Genomic DNA, 14,708 nt, shown 5'->3' on the forward strand with positions numbered 1-14,708 from the left:
AAACAACAATAAACGGTTGTGGGTTCCTCAAATGGCGACCCAGCTGAAGCCGCGGAGAGCGGCTCTCTCTCTTCCTCCCACCGAAGGCCCCGGTGAAGGACCAGCGCCGGCGCTGTCGGGCCGCCGTGTCTGGCGTTGCTCCGGTGCCGCGGGGAGCGCGGCGCGGGCGGGCACCGTGCCCGCTGCCCCGAGCGGGGCCGTCACCGTGTCCCGTCTCATCCCTCCGCGCCGCCAGGGGGCGCTCGGCTCCCCTGGAGCCCGGGGGGGGGGGGGGGCGGTGCTGCGCCTGCGCGGCGGTTCGAACGGGATGGCGGCTGAGGCGGCGGCAGGGTGAGAGAGGGCGGGGGAGTGTTTCGCCGCCTGTCTCCTCACGCGTCGTCATCTCCCGCTCTGTCTTTGCAGGATGTCCGCGGTGGCGAGCGACTCCAGCGCTGCGGTGAAGGGCGGAGAAGTGTCTAAAACTACGCGGAAAGGTAGCCGTGGGGTGAGGGGGGAGCCCGCTCCCACTGAGGCACGGCGCGGGTCGCTGAGGCGGGAAGCCCGGCGGCGGGCCCGGCTGAGGTCTCTTTGCTCCTTCTTCAGGAATGAGAATCGTGAAGTCTCGCTACCTGCAGTACGATAAGAAAGGCGCCAAGAAGGTACTTGGACGCCTCGCTGGTGGGCTCGGGTGTCGCTGAGCAAAGGGTGGAAGTGGTCTGAGGGGGGGTCTCGGTCGTGTGGCAGCGAGACCTGAGCAAAAACCGGCTCTGCTGTGGTTATGAGGGAGCCGTGGGCGAGATGCGGACTGGGGTAGGAACTGTACTTGGGTGACTGGCAAAGCACCAAGGCGCCCTGGGATTGTAGTTGTTTATTGTCAGTGTTCAAGTTGGAGGTAATATACATCGCTGATCGTAATTACTGCTTATGTTCAGTCTTTTCTGTTTCTTCATTTTCAGGATGCTTCAAATTCTTTTTCAACATCTACTGCTAAACCGTCTTCTGCAACTAAACCAAGATCAGTTCTGCCTCAGAAATGTACAACTTCTGCTGGTAGGTTTTACTGGAGGAATTTAAAAGTTATTCTATTGTGAATTAGTATTTCCAACCTGTGGAACTCAACAACTCTAAAATGATGTTGAGAGATGGTATTTTGTGTTACTTGCATCATTGCTGGTTATTATCTGTATACAAAGGGAATTAAGAAACTTGATGTGGGATTAAGAGGTGTAAACTGAAGTGCATTAAACTCTTTTCTAGACATTCTGATAGAAAACTAATCTGGAATTCAGTAATTGGGTTGTCTAAAATAAACATATCTCTTGCCTTCTGCACAAGGCTTTGAACTACTCTTTTACTTTGGCCTCACCATTGAAAACTGCTGTCTGCAAAACAGTTGTTTTTTTTTTTCTTTTGCAAAAATTGCAAAAGAATTTTCTGGTAAGACCTTAACTCGACTTGAAAATCCTGAGGAAATAACATTATTCCTTTTTCACATCTGAGTGTTGTTGTTGAACTGTGAAATATTTAAGAGGATAACATTCTGAACTACCTTATCTCTAGGTAAGTTAGGGAGCATACAAATGGTACATATAAAGTAAATAGGCAAAAGTTTGCTTAAGGTTGCCACATACTAGTGAAAGCATATATAATTTTGAACTTGTGCAAGAATATGTTCTAATTCTTTTAGTTTGATAACAGCTCCTTTCTACAGGTGTTGCCTCTAGTTCACTAAACCAGAGTAGTTTTGAGAAAGGTGACTTGCAGTCCACTTTATTAGATGGAGATAAAATTAGTCGACCAGACCTTGATCTTTCAGTTATTAATGGTAAGCTTCCACTCATACTCAATTTCTTGTTTTATTATTTTTAACATATGTGCTGTCACTTGATGATGTTACCCTTGTGTTCTACTATATTCACAAAAAGATTTTGTTAAATAAGGTGAATGTTATTTCAAGTGTCTTTAAGCAGAGATTTTGAGAACTTTGGGGTTTAAATTAACCTCTCAGTTTTTCATATCCTTTGGGTACTCTCTTCTTTTTGCTTAAGATTAAATATCAAAGAACAAGTCTTTTTTCCTGTAACAGATGGGTGTTAGATGATCAGACCTTCTGAAAATTGTATCACAGCTATCTGTAACTGTCACTTAAAGCTAAATGCTCATGTGATCCACATCTCACGAATATCATCAGAGCCAGAAATAGAGCACAAGTCTTCTTTATTGGTACACATAATAATTTTGAAATTATCTTTGCCTTTGAAGAACTTGATGGTATGTTGACTCATCCTATGTACTTTGGTAGAAGAGAGCAATAACTTTTCTGTTGTCATACAGATAAAACTGTTTGCAAACAGACTCCTAGTTCAAACGCTGCTTGCGAAGAAGGTACAGAGACACAAAAAGCTGAAGAGGTAGTAAGTCTCACTGCTTTCATTTGTTAAGCATATTTATTTTGAAATGTGTGAAATTAAGATTTTCTGTTTATCTTTAATCTTGATAACAACTTTGAGGTCCTGAGGTGATCTAAAGCCCTCTGGCAGAAGTCAGAGGATAAGTCTGTTCTACTGGTAGTGACGTGTTTTGTTTATTGGATGTCTCAACACTGTCCGAAGTTTTGCTTCTGTTTCTTGTATTAAAGAATTTGCTCCAATTGTAGCATCTCCTCAAGTCGATTCTATTTGTATTCCTGTCCGTACTTTTTAATTATATCACATTATCTTTAAATATTTTCTGACATTTTTTGCTCAGAAAACTAACATTGATTCAACCCCATTTGAAGTGCCATCTTTAGGAATCTCATTCAGTATAGCATTGAAACTTCAAATTCTCTACCGGTATTCTGAAAATGTTACAAAAAGTGGTGGAACAAAGAACAAAGAGGTATATTTCATTAACATGCATTGTTTAAAACCCCCCTTTTTTTTTTTTTTCATCAAGCTGACTGTTGATTATGATTCCGGGCACAAACTGGACTTTCAGTAATTTATTTGAACATTGGAAAAATAATTGTTTAAATATCAAAATTGATCTAGGATGTTCTTTTCTTTTCTGAAGGGAGAGGATTCTGGTACTCTGGAAGAGCTGGAATCTCAGACACTGCTTTTAACATACCTAAGAATAAAGGTGAGTGTCAGTCAAGTATTTGTATTTCAGATAGAAGTACTTGATATTGAGGAATTGTTTAATTTCTTGTGTATCCTTTCTGATCTGTAAACGTTAGATTTTTGTCATTTTATATGTTTATGGTTGTAAAACTGTATGACTTGCTTTGAAAGCTCTTTTGGAGTAAATTCGATGCCGGTTTATTAAGCTGGTGCTGGTTCCTCATGAAGTAGGGGTACACAGAAATTTTGGGAATAGAGTGAGTGAGAATGTTTGGAGTTCAAGGTTATAGCAGTGGCTGAGTTCTTGGTTCTGTCAGTGTTTTATATATATTTTTTTTTTACTTTACAAAAAATATTAGTGGGGGTGGGGGAAGAAGATGGGGGAGGGTTTTAACTTAATGTACTGTGCTTATCGCATGTGGTCTCTGATTCATTAATTGAAGCTCTTTGACCTGGTCTGAGGCTTACATTTGTTTGGAATACGTTAATTACGTAAATGTAGCATTACTTTAGTTGTGAATATTTTTTGGATGTAATAGGCAGGAAAAAATCTTGCTGAGCTGGAGGAAAAAGCAGAAAAAAATTTGATCATGTTGTGTGAAGAAAAGGAGAGACAACAGGAAAAGCTCTGCAAGTTGAAGCGTGAAATTCTACTCAAAGAGAGAGAGCAGAAACTTGATGATGCATTAGATAAACAGGTAGGCTTTATTACAATTTATATTTCTATATTTAAACAAGCTCACTTATGAAGTGGTCCTTTATCCAGAGAAGATTCCTCTGCTTCTGTGGCCTGCTGGGGTACAATTTTATGCATCTTAAACAAAATAAATATCTTCTTCCTGTTGAGGCATGTAATACTCTCTAGTAACCTAAGCAAATGCCTTTGTCACGTTTTTGGTTGTCCCTTGTGGATAAGCAGGAAGGAAAAGTTAGAGCTATTAGGAAAGGGGCAGCAATAGTGCACTGGTTGCCAGAGCAGTTTGCAGTTGATGCCCAGGAGGTGCAGGTATCTTAAAACCACGTGAACGTCCGGCAGTTATACAATTATAGGTATGGTTGAGCTAACCCTTAGATGAGAAGTGAACATCTGTTCTTTATTTGTCTTATTTTTATATGTTAGACAGCAATAGTTCTGGCCTGGTTGTAAGAGGAAAGTTTCTAATGAATAATTAATTTTTGAATAATTAATTTCAAAACTGAACCTATGTTTGCTTTTAACAAATATGTGTTGCAAAAATTAAACAAGACACTTGTCTTTTGGAGAATACACTGTTAACTACAGTCAAAGTATTAAATATAACACTTTGCCTGCTGTGTCGCCAGTACCTCTGAGCTACAGTGACAGGGAAACTGGTATTGACACGGGCATTTTGAGGTGGAGGAGGAAAACCTATTAAACAGCATGATAGGAGTATCATACCACAAACTTCTTGAATCCCTCTGTCACCGATTGTTGCAGAGGGGTACTTGTTTTTTTTTTATAAATTATTTTTCTGTATTGAGGCATGTCTGTACTAACAAAATGGCTGCTTTTGAAGAAGTGTTGGCTCATCATATGTCTTTTTCAGATGGAAGTACTTGCTCCCCTTGTTCCTGTTTGTGAACAGTTTAAAGAGCAGTATAAAAGCTTTGCAGTTTCCCTGGATGCCACTAGACATGAATTACCCATAAAGAATATTCACATAGAAGGAGATATGCTAACATACCTTGGTATGAATATTTGATTCATCAAATTTACTTTCAGAAATAGTGGGATTTGGTATGCTAAAATTCTTACGTTGTTATTGCTGGATCTATCTGTGGCCACTGGAGGCCTTGCGTGCTCTTAGAACTTGTATGGACACTAGGCTGCAATATTAGTCATGTGTTTTGCTATGACTAATTCTTGTCTCCATTTAACCACTAAACTGCACTTGAACAATTTTTTTGTCCTGCAGCAGGAAAAAAATTAACTTCCTAAACTAGGGCAGTCTTCATATACACTTTCTTTAGCAATTTTCTGTGTCTTTTAACATATTCATGGCATTCCTCCTCCTCCCTTGTTCTTAATGGGTAGGCGAGTTGTAGAGTTTAGAAATACTTTGATCTCTTCTTGTTTCTGTATTTAAGGGATGAAGTCACGTGGGTAGACTTGCTCATGTTTCCTGTAGCACTAGAGCTTAAATATATTGTGTGATGTTTTCAATCAGAGACTGGTTAATAAATTAGTACTTGTGACTTGTATTGAAGTCTGGACAAAAAAGTTACCTTTTTAAACTGCCGGTCTGCAAGAAACAAGATTCTTAAACCATTTACAATAATCTTACTTACACTTTAAAGCACATGGAAAAATTTTTTTGAAGAATACGTATTTTTGGTTTGTGAATGCTAAAGAAGAGAACTGCATGAATTTCGTGTTGGGTGTACATGCCAATACCAACATACGTAACTGGCCTGAGAATTTTGCATGTTTAAAACTTTTTTTTCTCTTGCATTTCTGTGTTGTAAAAGTCTTTGACATACTCTAAATGAGAGCTTGGTTACCAATTTTAATAGCCTGTTGCTGGTGTTAATCACAATAGCTAAAAATAATTTGCGTTTCCCAGTTTTCTGATGGTGTGTTTGCAAAAGCTGAAAAACCAGTACTTTTCCATCATCTAGTTCACCTGTGTCTGTGGTTGCTCCAGCTATTAATCGATCTTGTATTAACTGATGCCACTGTATGGATTTTTGAGTAATATTTTTAACATCTCATATTGTAGATGAACTACAAAAGCAGTTAACTATCACACAAGAACTTCTGACAGAGGTTATGCCAAGCTACTCGGAAGAAAGTGCAAAAGCATGTAGTGTACTGAAAGAGCTTAAAGAAACGTCTCAGAAACTGGATAAAGACCTTCAAAGGTATTTACAACAATTGGTTGAAAAGACTTGTTGGCTACATATTCAGAGGAAAATCTATAGATCTCGACATAATATATCCAGCATGTATATTGGAGGAGGATTAATTGAGGGGATAGTAGCACTAAGTTTAATTCTGTTTGTAGCTTACCCTACCTACAATCAAAGTAAAGATGCTTGGGGTTTTTTTTTTTGTGTATTCTAAGTGAACTACTTTAGTGTGCCCTTCGCTGACATTTCAGCTGAGAATTTCAGCAAGCAAGAGTAGCCCTGGTAAAGTGCAAATATGTAGGACAGCGGAGAACTCCATAAGACAGAAAAGAGCTGGAAGCACTATTTGTTAAATAAAAACCATACAAATACATCATCCTTTAAGAAGTACAAGGAGCACAGAAAAGTTTTTTTTCTTCGAGTATTGTGGCAACAAATACAAAGCATCACTGATGGACCATAAAGCCACACATCTCCTCGTCCTGCAAACTGCCCCTCTCCCCTCTGAATTCTAGCCTTTGGGAAGAAAATTCACATTTTGCATTTTTCTTCTGGTGGTTGCATGGTGGGAGAATGATGTGAATGTCCAGGCACGTAGCCTTTGGGGTTAAGCAGAAATTATTATCATCCAGAGTAACTGACTTAGCTTGATTCATTTGTTCCAGGAGCTTCACACAAGTGCAGAACCTGTCGTTTGAAGTTAGTAAAGAAGTTTCTCTGCATAATCAAAGAATATGCGAAGAGAATCACGGACTAGATGTTGTGAAACACTGGTACTTCGACTAAGTTTGTGTATTGTCTTACGAGTGGGTGGGTACTAAATCGGTGCCAGCAGATTTGTTGTCTTTTTACTTCTTGTCCGAATTTTCAGTTATACCAGAATATGAAACTAGCAGCATGTATGCTTACTAATATAGAAATGGAGTTTTCTTCTACATGCTGTCCCATAAGGAGACATCTTTGGCTTTTTTTTAACATGAATTTCCGTGACACCTTTCTCATCACTTTCTGCTTTGACAGTACTGAAAGGTAAATAAGAAGAAACGTTGTTCTTAGCAAATATGACCTATGCATTCTTAAACATCTTGGTTTACTTCCTTGGAACTGACTTCAAGTGCAGTGATTTGCATCTCTTTCCAAAGTGGCATTCCTTAGAGGGCAACATAGCAGAATATAGATGCTGGATTGTGTATGTGGTATTGTGCGTTTGCTGATCTCATCAGGAGGATCTGTAGGAATGTACAGCAGGATTATTGGTCACTCAGTGAACAACTTCTGGAGGAACTCTTAATTGTCCCTTATTTCTGGATTTGCCGAGAGGAAAAGCTACATGGGTAGCAAGTAATGAGGCTGATGATTGGAAGGACTCTGGTCACTTGTAACAAGTGAAAAGTTTTGGTAACTTGTTGCCTAATTATCTTGGAAACAAATTATTAAAATCATAAATGCTTTTGTATTAATCTGACACCTTCTCTTTAAGGACTTTATTTATTTTTTTAATAATAAAGACTACTGCAATATCAATAGCTTTCATGTTTGAGTATCTTCACCGATCTGCTACAGAACCTTTTGTTTCCGTCTGGGTTTACACACAATGTATGCAGCGATGGACTTCTAGGCGCTATCCAGTCCCAAAGGCAAGCCATGACCTAGTGGCACCCAAAGTGCCAAGGAAGATTGTGAATGTGGAGAGAAACCTCAAATCTAACTATTGAGTACGTGACTGGGAGTTTGGTCTTGTTATGAACATACTTGCCAGATGTGGCAAGTTTTTTCAATGCACTTTCCATTTTTATACATGGAGTGCGTTTAGCTGTGAAAGGCATACAGTATCCTGTATTTATTTTTTTTTACCTGTGGAACCTCTTTCTGTGATGTTTTTTTCAAAATTTTTGCTTTGTATTATCTGCATAGTGGTTTCTGGCTTAAGCTGTGTCTTTTTGGCCTGCTCAAAAAATACTCGGAGTATTCTCTTTGCACTCCTTGAAGTGCAATTCAGGCTTTCTTCCTGGTATTACTAAGGGTCTGACTAGGTTCTTATCTCCTTCTATTAAAAATTAGGATTAAATTAAGCTGTAGTAACTGTATCAGTAAGACGTGCAGTGCACTGGATGAGAAGTCAATATATAACAAACCATTAAGACCCGCCTTGTAAATAATATCAGTGTCATTTTTTTTGCCGTGACTTATCCATGAGCCAGCAGGAGAGCAGTGAGTTGTTCTAAATTATTAATCTGTATTTCTTATTCCTCAAACACATTGGATGAACTGCACCTAATAGTTCACCTGTGTGTGTTGCCATTCAGTCCAGGAGTCGTAGGTGCTGCACACAGCAGGATCACGCTGGGCCAGGAAACGTGAACTGCATGTACAAAGTTGGCCACTGGATGGGGAACTTTGCTAAGCAGTCAAGTCATAGGTTAGTTGCAAATTAGTAGTCTATTTATTTTTGGTGGACGGAGATTGCGGTAGGAAGGCTCCTATATGATGAAACTGGTCAAACAACTGCTTCTCCTCGGTTTAGATAATTGCTAGGATGTGTGTCCTCACGCCTTCAGCCTGCTTATCCTACGTCATTCTGAGATTCAGAAAGTTAAGAGGGGTCTTAAATATGAGGGGGGAGGGATGAAATGAAAATCAAATTTATAGTGTCTTGATAATTCTGTCACTGAACAGACGCAAGTCAGAATGTCTTTCCTAGAATTTCTTGATGGTGGGACTCATTGCTGGTCTAAAATAATACTTTTTTTTAAAGAAATACTTTTAAATTAAACCCATCCTCTTCAGTCAAGTGACTTTCTACCATTGACATGCTATTCTGTGTATGTATATATGTAGACCCAAATATTACTTAAACAACAGACAGCAATACGAATTTTCACTAAAAAGTGTAATGCTGTTAGTTCTCTTACCTGAAGATGGAAGGTGGGGAAAGGTTCTGCTTGTTGTCATCACTGTTAGAGGCTCTATATCTTTTGAGGAAGTAGTTCATCCTTGCTGCTGCAGGTGGCAGTCATTGTCTGTAAAACAAGCCTGAGGAAAGTGGGAGTCCTGGAGCTAAAGGCCAACTGCATGTACAAAACAATAAAGTGCTTGGGGATGTGCACTCATTGTTTCAGAAGAATCGTAGGCATTGATTTGAGCATTCTGGCCATTCTTTTCCTTAAATCGAGCACTTGTGTAATTCTTTGTACAAACAGGAGAACAAGTGTTAGATAAAGTAGCTCACTCTCTCCAAGAAAGGGTTTTAAACTATTTTGAACTGAAATTTTTCCACCTTGATTTTCTTGAATATTCTTTCTAAGTGGTTCTGTTTTGGCTCTTTGCTGAAGTGTTTTAGGCTCCTCCACCTTGAAATAGCCACAGACATTAAATGCTGTCACATTGAACACTGTACAAACAACAACAACAAAGAACTGCAAAATCACTGGAGCAGGAGCTAAACAGATGTGACACCACTTATTTTGTATTTTCCATTTATTTTCTGACAATGTCACATGCTCTGAATCAGTTGGAATCAGAAACAACTTAAGGGCTCTTTTTGTTCAAGTTATCAATCTCTTCTTGGTTGTTTGGTTTTTTTTTGTTTTGTCTTTAACCTAGAATTAATGGTGTTCTCCCTTCTGTAACTTCTATCAGTGTAGATGTATGTTCTGTCTGAACTTGTGCAGTACTTATTACCTATGTATTCATATTTTAGGCCAAAAGTTTTTATTGACCAATTAACATTCATATGTTCTAAGGTGCTTTTATTTTTTTGGGGGGGAAGCTTTTTTTTCTCTTCTAAAACCTGAAAGCAATCGTGAAATGATCTAGCTAGGTCTGAGAGCCTGGGTGGGAGAGGGGGAACACAGAAATGTGAGTACTCATCCCCTGCTAAGTTATTAAAATTGTCTAAAAAGCAATTGGCAAAGATAATTTTAAGCTAGGTTTGCACGGCACAGACTGCCCTGCCTGGACTCTGGTATTTCTTGGGGACCTCTGACCACATTCTCTTCAGTTACACTGGTGTTTCCTGACTGTTTTGACCACCAGCTCAGGAGGGCTGAGTCAAAGCGTTTTTTGCTGTAATTCCTGTGTTCTCTGCTATAGGGTCGCCAGGGGTCAATGTAAGGGAGCATCCCTCGTGCCTACAGTGCACTGTGGTGGAGCTGCAGCCCAGGAGATAACCAAGGCCCGTTTGTCTCTTCACCACCACCCCCCAACCTTACAATTCTTTGTTCACACTGGCTTCAAATGGAGCTGATTCTTTGCTCATCAACAGCAAGTAAGCAGCTCATGACCCCAGCAGATGTTTCTGCGTTTTAGGCTAATGAGAACTTATTGGATTACTGCAGTCTTCCCTGCCTCGGAGTAAATACCACTTTGTTGGAGATCCGGAAACTCATACTGAATATGATAAACAAACTGCTGGCTGGACTGTGATTGCCAGGACATGAAAAGAGTTCCACAGCGGCAGAGGATCTAACAGCTCTGAAATGCACCACTGAGCCACACCAATTAAGAGCATTTCCAGTGATTATGTTAGCATTCCTGTTCAATTCACAGAAATGATTTTAGGTTGTTTCTTCCGCTACATTTGTGTGGTCTGTAAAGCAAGCACAAGGATGGACGACTAGGTTTGCAGAGTAGGCTCAGATGCCTCTGATCAGTTTCTTTTAAAATATTTCTGTGATAATGTATATGCAAGACCTATCGAGTTTCCTGCTATTTCAAGATCTCAAATTTAATATCTTTGGGAAGTAAACATAATTTGCCTGATAAGACATAACTAATTTTTTGTTTTTATATAGATAATGTGTGTTTGGAGGTGGCCTGCAGGATATCAAAACTTAATTCTTTGTTTTAATATCTACTGCGTGTGGGGGTGGGAAGTTAAACAACTAATTGAACAGTAGAGTTTTCAGGACTGGTACCCAAAAAGATACTCTCTCTATGGCACTTAATCCTTTCAGCACTCAGGCTTTGTTGTGTATTTCTTCAGAACTTTTTAGACAGTATTTTAGTAAGTGAAATGGTAAACAAGTGACTACAGGAGCGCAGCACTGATCATCAATAGCTAAACCAGGTGAAACTTATTAGCTTACCTATAGAGCAATGTTAGTACATTTACACAGCTTCAGTGTATTATGGGCAGGGTAATACAGTGTCTCTACAGGCAGTACCCAAAGATGTTGAGAGCCCTTAACCCTTTCTTGCTACTTTTTTTTTCTTCAGAGATTTTCCTCCACCTAACTGAACAAAATAGAATTTCTCAAATTAATATGATTTGTATGACAAATCAAATTTGTATGACACCTCTACCCGTTCCTAGTTGTAAAGGTGTCCAGCTGAGTTTTTAATAACTCCTAAGCATGGAGACTTCACAACTGCTTTAGATCCCTTATTTATGTATAAAACTTTCACCAAAGGCTAGACTATGCGCAAACTTCTATTACATCAGTCATATGTGGAGGCTGAGTAGAAAACTGGGAAGTAATTTCTTACTAAATGTCTTAATGACAGCCACCTCTGATTAAGCACAGTAATCTATTACTGTTCTAAATTAGCATCTGCCCATATTAATGATTGTTTAGTACTATTTCAGTCATTTTGTCAGGAATTAAAATGTTACACTACTTTAAAAGATCAGCCTCTCCTGTTCTGTAGATGATTAATAAGCATTTTTGACAGAACTACTTAATAATTGTACTCTGGGTATCATTATTCTGTTGTTATATGCTAGTCAGATTACGTTCTTATTTTGGATGTGCTCTTTAATTAACCTTTCCTTGTAATTTTGTTCTAGAGATGCTTGTGTTCCCAGGAGGCAGGACCAGTCTTATTTCTACCCCTCTGTATCTGGACTGATGTTGTAATTTCTGTACAAAGACATTCTCCTCATTGCTGGTAAGCTTGCAGTAGTATGGCAAAGCCAATAGGACATTTGTTTTGCAGTTATCATTTTCTACATTAGATATGTGTGTTTGGCTAACAGAAAGGAGGCTGTCACAGAAACATGGAGGGAGAACAAAACTTGGAGTTAAAGAAATGGGTGTGGGTTTCTTTAGCATGATTATAATGCTGTAAAATAACTAAGACCTTATTCTTGTCTGGCGGTTATGTAGTGACTGACACAAATGTTTTTCCATTGGGAAGGGGGGACGAATGATTCTGGCTTCCCTAAAGCTGATGGACATGTCCATTGCCTTTTATTTTTCACCCACCTTCTACTGAAGTCCAGTGCGTACAGGGCTTAACGCAAAACTAATCATTAATAGCCTTGTTCTTACTGCAGCTTCTTTTCTTATGATCACAATTTATGCATGTATTCTCAAAACCTTTAAATAAGTATTACTTCCTTTAGGTCTGGTCGTCTCTGTGACAGTGTAGTGATAAAACTCATGCTGAGGCAGTTAACAAGTGCTAATTATTAAGGGTGTGGTCCTACCACTTGATTCTTGAGTAGTCTTATTGATTTGAGTTTTGTAATTGAGTGGAAAAAAGCAAAAGGAGGCACAGCTGAGAGTAGCAGTACTCAAGAATTAGTATTATTCAGAGCTTAGCGTTAACTATTTTTTGTTTGACAATTATCTGTCTGATAATTTTAACATTGCACAGAATTTATTTACTAGGTAGATGGGACATGGAGGGGAGGGGATTCTTTCTTCTGCAGGGTAGTTATGAGAGTGTATGAGTGGTCAGGATATAAATTAGATGGTCAGAACCAATACAGAAGTATTCACACCTTCTTCTATAACCTGCAGTCCCTCCCTCACCTTTCTGACACACTAGTATAGCCAAACCAACCCCCTGCACGTTTTCAACCTGGACAACTGCCTGAGATTCCTAAAATTTCACGAGGAGCAGAATTACGTTTTCTGTAAACGAAATAAAAATCTAAACTATGTACTCTGCAAGCGGCGGGTGAATATGGCCCATAGATTTGACTGATGAATAGTTTTTATACATAAGCAGTTCTTACAGAACTTCCTTTAAACTCCTAACTGTTACCAGATGTGGGTTGCAGGCGGCTGCTGGAATTCCAACACCTGTTGCATCACACTGAATAGGATTCATTTTGGCAGGCACAGAAAATTCCATTTCAGTAACTAAATAGTTTGAAATGATATCTAAAGCCTCATTTTTTTTCAGGCCAAGCTGATTCTAGCCTTATTTACAGGATTGCACATACTTTCATAATTAGAAGATGGTTTGCAGTCTTTAGAGAATGTAGTTGCCTGATAGTTCTTGTCGTCAGTAAGTATCAAATAGAAAATCTTCAATTTGAAAGAAATTTCTCCTTTAAAAAAAGTTAATAATTTGAAAGGGCTATACTCTGCATAATGATAATTTCTAGCTGTGATTTCTGAAATGTAGAACACATGGTTTTGTGTTCAAAAATATTATAGCATTATGCTGAAGAGGATGGAGCTCCCTTTTAGACGCGTACTCTGCCGCATTCATCAATTCATGGCTGAATCGTGTTGCTTCTTTGAAGTCCATACCCAGAGCTTTTTCAAAGATAAAATGTATATGGATGTTTGGTGGCACTTTGTTTTTTTGGTAGGTACCCCAAAGATCTCAGGCGTGACTCTGTAAGGAACCATTTGTGGGTCTGCTCTATAAAGAGGTATGGGTGATTAAGCGTAGACATAATTATTTTTTTGAAAGCCTGATGCTGTTTCACCCAAAACATACGTGATTTCTGCAGGACTGTTATCAAAATCATTGTTTTGATTGGTGAGGTATTGTTACCTCGGTTATAGGCTGCTGTGCCATGAGAACAGCCGAGGTGCTTCATTTTCATTTTGCTTCCTTATTGCCTTTATAATCAAAGGATTCCAACGTGCTCTTAAGCATTACCCTTAGGAAGGAGGCTGACATTAGTATGGCTCCTTTGCAGGCAGGAAAATAGTTCTGTGGATGTATCTGAGAAAGTGATGAAGCTGGAAAGGAATTTGGAATTACCAGGTTTTGTTTTATCTTTGCAGCATTCCCACTATAATGTACTTTCTAATAAGTTGTTTCTCATAAAGCCTGGCTTGTTTGCTTGGGAAATGATCTCTATAGTTCTAGAGGTTGAATGAGTCTGAATAAACTGAAAGAGAAAGTAGCAGTAGGGAAGAATACACTCTTTTAAATATAGACAATCCAACCATTTCCATTTCTAGTTAAGTTTCAAAGGCCAAGCTGTGCTATAAAACAGAGTTATTTTATTAAGAGTGTCATAAACTGAAGTCCGACCTATGTTTGACAGAATTGGTGCAAGTTAATGGTGATCTCAGTGGTAGTGTAATTTAGTATGGAAGAAGGTAAAACTACTGTTCTAGCGAAATGTTTGTAGAAAAATACAGCTCAAAAAATCTGAATGGTAGGCATTATGTTTAATTCCATGTAGAAACCAGTGTAATGTCAGTTGAACTGACATCACCCCAAAGAATACTAGTGCAAGGTTTGTGGAGAGTGTTCATGTCTTAAACCAATTAACATAATCAAACAAAATACATTACCTGTTCTTACAGATATGGCCTCCCTTGTCCTTGGCCATCGTAGGTAGCACAAGGTAGTCCATAGCCAGCACAGCCCCCAGTACAAGAACAACAGTACCATTTGAGTACAATTAAATGTTTCTGAGGAACGGGAGATCAGAGGAAAAACCCTATATACTTTAAAGATGGAGAGAAAAAGATGTGTTAGGAGGGCCTTTTTTTTTACTTCATGCTTTTTGCATGTGTCTTCAATTTTGGGCAAACAAAAGAGTCCCTTGGTAGC

At 39.0% G+C, this 14,708-nt stretch overlaps 1 protein-coding gene across 1 annotated transcript; it reads left to right on the forward strand.

The window, feature by feature from the left end:
- The first annotated feature begins 308 nt into the window (after positions 1-308).
- On the forward strand, positions 309-7,478 carry HAUS8 (HAUS augmin like complex subunit 8). The gene is made up of 10 exons (XM_082495213.1): positions 309-473; positions 583-638; positions 936-1,029; positions 1,691-1,804; positions 2,314-2,390; positions 3,034-3,102; positions 3,623-3,781; positions 4,652-4,793; positions 5,825-5,966; positions 6,620-7,478. The coding sequence occupies exons 1-10, from the start codon at positions 404-406 to the stop codon at positions 6,738-6,740; spliced, it is 1,044 nt and encodes a 347-aa protein (XP_082351339.1). The 5' UTR covers positions 309-403; the 3' UTR covers positions 6,741-7,478.
- The last annotated feature ends 7,230 nt before the right edge of the window (positions 7,479-14,708 follow it).

This window comes from Vanellus vanellus (genome assembly GCF_965231255.1).
Source record: "Vanellus vanellus genome assembly, chromosome: 25".
Classification (NCBI taxonomy): Eukaryota; Metazoa; Chordata; class Aves; order Charadriiformes; family Charadriidae; genus Vanellus; species Vanellus vanellus.

Bases quoted from the DNA above. Each gene is read 5' to 3' on its own strand.
- HAUS8 (XM_082495213.1), top strand. From the start codon at position 404: ATGTCCGCGGTGGCGAGCGACTCCAGCGCTGCGGTGAAGGGCGGAGAA. The intron at 1,805-2,313 runs GTAAGCTTCCAC...GTTGTCATACAG, and splicing joins TGATCTTTCAGTTATTAATG to ATAAAACTGTTTGCAAACAG. The intron at 2,391-3,033 runs GTAGTAAGTCTC...TCTTTTCTGAAG, and splicing joins AGACACAAAAAGCTGAAGAG to GGAGAGGATTCTGGTACTCT.